Source organism: Bombus impatiens, unplaced genomic scaffold (genome assembly GCF_000188095.3).
Source record: "Bombus impatiens unplaced genomic scaffold, BIMP_2.2 scf_0361, whole genome shotgun sequence".
Taxonomy (NCBI): Eukaryota; Metazoa; Arthropoda; class Insecta; order Hymenoptera; family Apidae; genus Bombus; species Bombus impatiens.
In genome coordinates this window covers 207785-217968 of record NT_176780.1, presented here as the reverse complement: position 1 = coordinate 217968, position 10184 = coordinate 207785, and the positions used below count along the sequence as shown (strand labels likewise).

Below are 10184 nucleotides of genomic sequence, written 5' to 3'. Positions count from 1 at the left end.
TAAATGGATGTACGTAATTATACTCATATCTGAATAAAACTAAAGTTCATTTTGCCAAAGGCACTTACATGTTTTTGATAATTGTAAAAATAAATTCATAGTTCGTCATTTTGACTATTGGGTATGGTAGTTGTACTTATTAAGGCGACAAAGGTAGAGGATGTATTGGAAAACTGATACCAAAATTCAATTGACCATCTGATCGCTCGATCCGAAACAGTCACCACGCGGATGTTTCAAAGATCGATAAAAACACCTACTCTGCGTCAAATAAGTACATTCTCCCACGTGATTCAGTGCAGCGCGCATATATATCGCGATATACATATGTATTATATATACATACATACATACATGTGTATATATAGATAGATAGATGTATATGTATAATGTATATATGTACACATATAAGAGCAGTGACGGCGGCGTGTCGGCTGCTGCGCCAGCTGAAACGAAATAGTGGGGATATGCGAACGTAGACGGATCGCACAAGGGGAATGCGACGAAGGAACAGTTCAGTATCAGCCGACGGAGGAGTGTCGTTTTGTCGTTGTTCGATCGAATTCTCCGTCAACTATGCTGTTTCCGCTTTTCGCTGACAGAACACGAATGAAACGTACGGTGGACAGGCACGTGATTAATGAAACAATCGACTAGGGTTCGACGTCGTCACGAACATCCAGTCGGTTTGTGGTCGACTTCAAAACGATCAGTTCTCGTTCGAGACACACGACATGTGGCCAAAATTTCGAAGCGGCTCAAGACTCTTCGCTAAAAATACATTTGCCAAACTATCAAAGTGTTACAAGATTAGAGTGAAAGCAGAGATCAGTGATACGTTCTAATGAAAGGCGTTCTTTTTCTGAATCATGTCAGTGACAACGTGCTTCCGTCACCCGGTCTTTCGAACGTAGTCGTGATATCATGAAAATTTATGAAACTCAACCGAAGACAGCAATCTCTTGATTATCCCCTTAGTTATTCACGTGCCGTGAAAGCCTCGTGATCGTTTGTCAGTCTATCTGCATCGCGCAGGGAAACGAGCGCGATTCGGTGAAACATCATCGCGCATCGATGGAGTCCGTCGCAGTTGTTAAATGGATCTTCTCCTTGTAGCAACAACTATATTCGAAACTTGCGAATTCGTTGTGAAAATATAGACGAAATTTGTTGGTAAAAATTATGAGAAAACAACGTCGTTTATACTGTTCCCTTTATCGAGCGCATTAAATTCGATGCACGAATGCATGGTACGGTGAAACAATCACGGAACATACGTATGCAGGAAAATCAGTAGTGTCGAATTTCAATCGGGACTCCCCACGTCCCATCAATAATGTTACTAAACGATATCAGTAACATAGCTACCGTGCCATTGTTTTTCGTCTTGTAAAAAAAACGCGCGAACATTTGACATGTGCGATAAGCCGAATTCTATACAAGTTACATAAACGAGAAGCAGAACAATTACTACTCGTGAGCGGAGCATGAACACCGTTTATCAGGTAAGTTTTAATTGTCTCGATTGAATAGGGGGCATTCATGGTTCGTTAGATCGATACTAATATCGAAGATGAATTAGTCGATCGTGAAAGTTCATGTTAGTCTACAGAAATCAAGTGGAAAGAGGACTTTCGAGAAAATGCTTTGAAGTTTATTGATTAAATATTATTAAATTAAAACCAAGTTTAACGCTCGCACAACTAATTTTGATAACTAAAAAGTAGTATATAAGAATCCAGGCTTATTCGTACGTTTTGTCCGGCTATGGTTGACTCATACGAGATCTGACTACTGGAGAAAAGTAAAGGAATGTATTTTTAACGGTCCACGCAATATATTTTGTTGTTCCATACTTGATTTTGATCGATACATACGTTTTTGTTTTCCTATTTTTGCGAATTATTTGAAAAAATTACATACAAGTTAGAATTAACCCAAACAAAGTAGCCCATGGCCCGGTGTCCGAGGGTTAACCAGGCGATGAGGTTATAACCACCGAACTACTTTGATTTTGCGTGTCGGTAACTTTGCTGCTTATTACCGGCTAGAAAAGGAGGGGAAACTGAGTTAGAAACGTTCGAAACATACATTGAACATAGATGGAGTTCTTTGATTAAAAGAAAAGGCACGATTTCATTCAAAAGCAGAGGAAAATTCGCCGGTGCCATTAAAGTGGCGCCACTAAATTGAAAGGGTTAACAAAGGGTTGGTGAATTGCAGCTTTTTGTGACCTACATATATGGCCGAAGTTGATACTGCAGCAAGTGATGTACGTCTGTCATGGCGCTAAATTAAGTCTAATCGATCCTTTAGTAGACTATTTGCAATCCTCTGATTTGATTATGTAATGCCGCGCACGTTACAATTTCCACTCTGTCTTTATTTCAACACAGATGTTTTCTCATTTTTCTTTTTCTTATTTTCTTGATATTACACTTTATTTGATAGCTTTTGTAGAACTGCCGAGCATCGACATCTTACGTTGGACCAACTGCTCACATATAAGGTACTTAACGGTAATATTATAAGCCCCGAGTTGTTGTCACGTTTTAATTTATTTGCATTCTTATCCACTTTTCAAGAATCACGCAGGACTCTTTACGATCAATTTAATTACACATATTAATTGTATCGTTATTAACGTGAAATATATTCTGCAGGTCGATCGACTATTTGGGTTTCGATACATACAGGCGCAGTCGTTCTGATAAACTTATATCGCGTTTAATAATACGTTTAATAATTTTAATAATACATTTAATAATAACGATAATATAATACATCATTATATTTTGGTATATCTATTCGTACATGCATGGTAAAACTATTTCTATGTATCTGAGTTCGAACAATCCGATCTATATATTTATTTTTATTATATTCGAGGATAATTTGATAAATGAAATTCCAGGTGGTAAAGAACACACAGATTATATATATTTACAAACACATATGCCCGCATGGGATCGTTCGAGTTAGTGGCTGATAACACGGAGAAGAAGAAATTTTGGTTCAAACTTGGTGAAAACTTTTTTGTTATCCAGTGTGGTTGAAGCTGCTCCGTATTACTTTCGGGCTCGAGAAAAAGTAATTCAGCGTAACGATGAAATATAGTCGTCGATAATTCATCGATTGTTTGAACAAACAAAGTTACGAAAAGAATGTTTGAAAAAACAATTAACTCGTGAGATATATTATGAACGAGTAGATGATAAATTCTTCAGCCTCGAAAACGTAGACATGCATATTTTATCGGACGAATGGTTGAATAATTTTTCAACTAAAAAATTCCAGTTCGAGCAGTTTTTGTATTCTATACAGCTTATGTATTGCAAGACCAAAAGTTTAGATTAAATGGCAAAACTCTGAATGAAAGAGAAACTATCTTTGATCGATTAATCATACACAACAATCAGCAACAACGCGCTGAAGAAAACTTAACGTTTAAAAAATGTACTCGTTCCGCAAATTCCGTGGAAGCAGCAACGGAGCGTAATTTATCTTGCAGATGAAATTGTATGGAATTCCGTGCGTGAAGATTATTCTCGTTCTCGTGGCAAATTTGCGGTTCTGCATAGTGAAATAAACGCGCGCTTTCATCGAAACTATCTTTGATATTGCATCAAGGAATAATGGTGACGGGCCTATGTGCGATTATTTTACATTTCACTCAATTCACTCTGGGCTCGAATTAAATATAGTTGCTCTACGTTGTATTCAATATGTCTAATATATTTTACACATTGTTTATTTTAAATAGTTCCCGAGCTGATATTATTAACTATATGTAATAATATGTATATAATCCATTTCAATTTTACTTCTCAAATAATCGCACAACCATAAAATTCGACGCACTTCGTTCAACGGTGTAAAAATACCAATAATATTTCCTCTATTTCTGTTTCTTTCCAACGAAACGATCGAACATTATTTTAGAAATTTAAATGATAGTTAAACGAAACTTTGGACGAAAACAGACAAGGCCTACGGTTCTTCGCCGTAGTAATTAAACACAATTAGTGGAAATATACGTAATTTATCGGATTATTTCAGCCTCGGTGCATTTCCAATCGTATCACACGAATATCGAATTTCTTTACTTTTTTTTTTATTCCTCTTTTGTCAATGTTATCTTCAATCGAGCGTAATTATAAATATTTGATCAACGCTTTCGCCATCATCCACGTACTTGCAATAAGAAACAGAAGTTTTTATATTTACGCTTGTTTCTGTATCATTTTGCCGAGTGTAAGACGGTCAGGTGATACAAGATACAATTCCGACTTGTTTCGTGCGAAACGTCTACTTTACTATCGCCAATCGTCGCAAAGACATTCTCTTCCATTGCATTAACTTCTTTTATTTCGTTTCCTTTATTAAATTATACACCGTTTATAAGAGATATAGAAAATATAAATCAATCGACCATACGAAAGAGACAGTAACGTACAAATATGTACCAACGTTATCAAAGTTTAATCTTACTAACACTAACCGAGTAACTAAAATATTATAGATACGTAAGTTCTTTTCTTTGCTAAATTCTAGAAAACACAGGTTATCGTCATAAAAACGAATAGATTAGTTTATCGAATCATATAAGAATTGAATGAACACTTGCGTAAAGGTATGTCAGTTGCTAAATCGATTGATGTGTATCGGATCTGTTCAATCGTAAGTGTCTCTGTTTTACCTTTTTTCTCTTTTAGTCGCGCGGATACATTTATACAGATTTCTATCGACTAGGAATAAGATGACGATCGTTTCTGTGTTTAGAATGAAAATGTTGATCGATATGTTTAACACGTGGTAATAAATTACTCGGATGTTGTGCGTGACGTTCGTCAGTTTATTATTTGTTCATAGAGATAAGTTACGTCCTTGAAATTTTTCACGATATTTAAAAAACCGCAGTAGGTAATTCAGTTAAGGAATTACATTTGTATCGACGATTGAAAATCTGTACATTCGTGTCGACGTTAAGTATCCGTCGAATCCGTATCGAAACAACCTCTTGGAGAACCCACGACGTGTTCGCGAATTTACTTAAATACCAAGCATTAAACCGAAACATCGGTTCGATTTGTAACGAATTAATAAACCGAAGTAAGTTTCACGCAACTTGAACTAAACTAATCGAAGAATGGTGCATCTAGAGAGAAGAAGATATTACCGATAAATAGAACATATATGAATACACGTGAAGACAGTTTTTCGAATGGAACGTTTATTCAAAGATATTGTCGATTCTCATTATTCATTTATTTCTCAATTTTGAATCGCCTGCGAAAGTAGAAACGAATCGATCGGAAATACCATCGCCGAGATGATTTCGCGAAATAGAATTGCATTCGCTGTCGGTTCCTTAACGTATCATGATGCATTACTCTTCGAGCGAAACGGTAAGCTACGGTGATTTTCATTCTTGATAACGCGCAACTGGACGTTGCAGCCCGATAATTGCCGATAGAAGATCACAAACACTTACGATGTATCACGTATTCCTGGCCTATGTTGAAATTAATAAAACGTAATGACTTTTGAAAATCATGTATGCATAAAAGAGCATGCGTATCACCGGAAACATATATCTTATCGTTTCCCCTTTATAACGGCTTTGGTATACGACAGTGTACACACTCCCTAATTTTACGAGCTCGTTCATTTGCAAAACATGTTGATCGAAAAAAAAAAAAAAAGAAGAAGAAACGAAAGACAGTGAAGCGAGAAAAACGAAGACTGAACGACTTCGTTATCTAGATGCTCGAGACCTTCCGAACAGCTAATAAATTAGCGTTACAAAACTCACGATCAATTTACGATAGCCATTAAGTAATTATATAACTATCTCTTTCGTGCTTGTACGATTCTCTAATCCTATACGAGATTCAGAGTACTTGGCTTATTAGTTGTATTAATTCAAATAAAATATTCTATATAAATTTATTGTATATAAATGGTAATTTTTGTTCGCAGGTTTTGGTATAATGAAGTCATCCATGAAAATGGGTGTGGTAGCCATAATAGGTCTGTTCGTGGTGTTCTACCAATATCATTTGTCTACCAGTGTGAGATTCGATCAGATAAGTGACTTTAACACGGGTGGATCCGCGGAAGATGGTGCCGTTCTATCCCAGGAAGAGGTAGAACGCTACGTAAGGACGTCGAAATTCAGCGAAGAAATGGTAAACTTTGGAAGATGAAAGCTTCGCCTCGGGTTCGTTTAATCGCTCGTTTAAAACACAGTCCTTCTATTTGTAGATCAAAAGCGCTGTGCGCAGAGTTCAAGAGATTAACGGACTTAGTCCAGACATAGCGTCGATGTTAGTGCAACAGCTAATAAATCATTTGCACAAGAATATCTTCGAGCTGGGCGAGAACAATTCGAAGATCGCGCGATTCGAACCTAGTCGAAACGCCACATCGAACGAACAGCAAGAATCGTCGATGAAGTTGAACAAAACACCGGAACCGCTGTACATAATCACGCCGACGTATCGCCGACCAGAACAAATACCCGAGCTCACCAGGATGTCGCATACTTTGATGTTGGTAAAGAACATTTACTGGCTCGTTATCGAGGACGCGACCGTTGCTACCAAACAAGTCACGAGGCTGCTGGAGCGAACAGGATTGAAGTTCGAGCATCTGACGGGTAAATCCAATAGATTAGAAATTAGAACGGAATTTAAACGGAGCTACGACTAAATGATATCAATCGTTAGCCTGGGCGAAATCTGTCGGCTATTCAACCATACATTCTCCATTTCCTTTCTCTGTTTCAAGCGTCTTTCGAGATAATTATTCTGTCCTAGGAAAAATGTTCTTCGCGTCGCTTTGTACCAAGTTAAACGTATTTCGGTCGAGTTTCTCGTAACGACATCGTTACAGAGTGATAAAAACGTAATGTAACTGGGCGATTCATAATGATGTTGATTGGAACAACGATATATTAATTATTTACATTACGTATTATATCGTTGTAATTCGTTAGTCATACGTCACTAACCGTCAAAATTAAAGATCGTGTTATTTTTGTATTTGTTCATATATATCATTTATTGACATGATCGAAAGAAGTAATTTCCAGTCTTTTCAAAATATCCCGCCATCGAGTCGACACGCGCGCTGTAAATAGTTCCGGTGAGAATTAATTTCGTTGATCGACTGCCGTCTCGTCGGGAATTAATTGAAACAGCCGCAAAGCTCTCGATGAAAAAGCGTTATATCGATTTTGTTGGCCAGGCCGGTCTGTGTTTGAATATGTAGTTGTAATGGCCGATTCTCCCAAACGGGGTATCATGTCGGCCTTTGCATAAGCTAATTTATATTGGATCGTGACACAGAATTCGACGATGTTGCCTCACACGGACGCTTTTGCGTTTTCTTTTCCAGCTCCAATGCCTGAGAAGTATAAGCAGAAAAAGGGTGCCAAACCACGAGGCGTATCTAATCGAAATCGTGGCTTGCAATGGATCAGAGCGAATGCGACCAATGGCGTTTTTTATTTTGCTGATGACGATAATACCTATGACATAACTCTTTTTGACGAGGTATTATTTCTGCGAGCATATAATTCTTTCTAATTTACGTAGAGCGAGTATTGCTGATTTAAAGCAATGCACAAAATTGTATATTACTTCTGGTAATTTAGTTATCACGGTCACAGTTAGTTCAAAATATTATTGTAAGAATCAGAAATGCAATTATGTATTTTAGATCCGTAAAACGAAACGAGTCTCCATGTTCCCCGTTGGATTATGCACCAAATTTGGTTTAAGTTCTCCCATCATTAAAAACGAGAAGTTCGTTGGATTTTACGACGGTTGGATCGCTGGACGAAAATTCCCGGTCGATATGGCAGGTTTCGCGGTAAGCGTGAAGTTTCTACTTCAGAGGCCAAATGCATCGATGCCGTTTAAGGCTGGTTACGAGGAAGACGGTTTTCTGAAAAGTTTGGCGCCATTCGAACCAAAGGACATCGAATTCTTGGCCGACAACTGCACCAAGGTGCTCGCTTGGCACACGCAAACAAAAAAGAATGAACCAAGTGTGCCCCTTGATATGAAACTATATGGTGAAACGAACCTAGTTAAACTGAAACAACAAATAGTATGATGTAGTCTGACTACGATTGCACTTCCGAGTTCGATCTGATTTTAATCATTAATAAGTACGACAAACAAAGTGATTCAGTGCCTGAAGTATTGTAAAGTACGATTGGCGTAGCAATGATCTTCTTTTCTGGTTTTTTATTGATTGACTGGTTGAACAAAGTTATTTCCCTTGTTATAAAAAGACACTATATAGGCTATCTTTTTACGTTGCTGTTTTCTTGAACAGACTGTAAAGTGGAATTATGATCTACGATAGAATCATATTAGATTATTTCATGTTATTCCATCTTATGTAGATTATTTAATCTTGAGCGACTGATAGATTTGAAACAAAATATAGCTTTCTTTATAACTCAAAATTTTTAAAAGAAGCTAATGTGCGAAGAAAATGGGAACTAACTAAACTTTGTTGCAGTGGTATGTTTCTGTATAGCATAGAGTATAGAGCGTTATTTTACATATTAACGTATTAATTTTAGTTGTAATGAATAATATATAATGCATAGGGTAAAGACCAATTAGCGCGAGAAAAGTAATTCGATTGAGTTACGATAAAACTAAGAGAACTATGAGAAAGAAAGATCTTTACTGTTCAGTATATACAACTTCTTGCATTATCTTCCGTTTCGCCTTGCAAGTTGTTTGTTTTCTGTGTAGGTACCCTAAATTTGATATGTGTTCAACGGATCAATTTTTTTTAGAATTCCACAGTGAATAGCGTTCATCAAATCTTTAGTGAAACAGAATAAATGCAAGTTACCTTTTATACTTATCGTTGTTGTACAAATATTGTTTTATAGTATATTTCTATAACAGCGTAATATATTTTTGTCTTATGAAACAACGAACAAATACAAAGTGTTTTGCGAAATAGCAAATAGGAAACCTTAATATTTTAACGTTCTGTTTTTATAGTTAGGATCCTTAATATTATTAGTTCATATTATTTTGTGTTACTTTTAAGGAGATTGCCTACGTGTATAATATAATGTATTATGAAATTAGTCAGTCTTAAATGAAAAAAAGAAAACGTCGATAAAGGAAGACATTATGCACACCGGTTTTTAATGGATTGTATGAAATATCGTAAGATTATAGATAGTTCGCGGCAGGAAGAACTTCGATCGTCGAACGTGAATTCATATCGAATGCATGCGTAGATAGGAAACAAATGAAATGTAACGAAGCGTTTCAAAAGGTCTGTAACCAAATCTCGCAAAGAAATGCTAATTTATACGGCTTTTAAATGATCAACGATTAAAGTCGAAAGTAGAGTATAATATGGAAATTAAAAAGTTATTTTGAAATTTTAATAGACCTTTTGAAGCTTCATCTTAATATGCAACATTAACCTACCAAAGTAATGCAAGTGATATACAAAAAAAAAATCTAAGTTAAACAGAGATATTTTTTAGTTCTTGATTATTGGAACTCGATGTTTCATTATCAAAACGTTTAAGTTCTCCGCGCTCTTGTTGCTCAAAATAAATAAGAAAAATAATTTAGAATGCTGCACGCATCTGTAACAATATTATCTAGTCTAACAACGTTGTAATGAATATTAAAATTATCAAAAAGTCTATTACCGCAGTGTCGAGCGAATATAATTGTATATTACATATTTCTTTGAAAATTCACAGGACAAACGCAAATTCATTTTTTATAATTTTTTGAAATATTCGATATTGAAGATTTTACAGTAGTGCTGCGTTAACTGACCGACATTTTTGAACATCAAGGATAATTGGAATTTTCTAGGATTATACCTCCTTTAATAACTGGCCAGAAGTCCCAACCCGTGGCCAATTAGCGAAGCACTATTATAATCTTTATGTTACAAACTATAAATATATTTATATATATTAGCCAGATTTTATCGACACATAAACATAATTTTGTGAAAGCGTATCGAGCACAACGTGTAAATTGTTAAACCAAGTCTGCAATTTCCTGCAATTTACTCGTACTCTAATTAAGCGGAGATACTATATCATGAAAGCAATAAACTCGTTGTTAGATAATGTTGGCTTTGTGCGAATCATGTCTTTGCGTGCGTGGATA

General features: G+C 36.1%; 1 protein-coding gene across 2 annotated transcripts; it reads left to right on the top strand.

Moving 5' to 3' along the window:
* Positions 1 to 470: 470 nt before the first annotated feature.
* On the top strand, positions 471 to 10144 carry LOC100744253 (galactosylgalactosylxylosylprotein 3-beta-glucuronosyltransferase P). 2 transcript variants are annotated; one of them, XM_003489640.4, is made up of 5 exons: positions 471 to 1505; positions 5983 to 6191; positions 6268 to 6661; positions 7402 to 7559; positions 7726 to 8124. In XM_003489640.4, the coding sequence occupies exons 2-5, from the start codon at positions 5994 to 5996 to the stop codon at positions 8122 to 8124; spliced, it is 1149 nt and encodes a 382-aa protein (XP_003489688.1). In that variant the 5' UTR covers positions 471 to 1505; positions 5983 to 5993. The 2 variants fall into 2 exon arrangements, with proteins under 2 accessions (XP_003489688.1, XP_024223595.1); XM_024367827.2 differs by lacking the exon at positions 471 to 1505 and having other exon boundaries at positions 5994 to 6191; positions 7726 to 10144.
* The last annotated feature ends 40 nt before the right edge of the window (positions 10145 to 10184 follow it).

Excerpts from the sequence above, each read along its gene's own strand:
- LOC100744253 (XM_024367827.2), top strand. The coding sequence starts at position 5,994 with ATGAAGTCATCCATGAAAATGGGTGTGGTAGCCATAATAGGTCTGTTC. Across the intron at positions 6,192-6,267 it reads CGAAATTCAGCGAAGAAATG|ATCAAAAGCGCTGTGCGCAG; the intron begins GTAAACTTTGGA and ends TTCTATTTGTAG. Across the intron at positions 6,662-7,401 it reads GAAGTTCGAGCATCTGACGG|CTCCAATGCCTGAGAAGTAT; the intron begins GTAAATCCAATA and ends TTTCTTTTCCAG.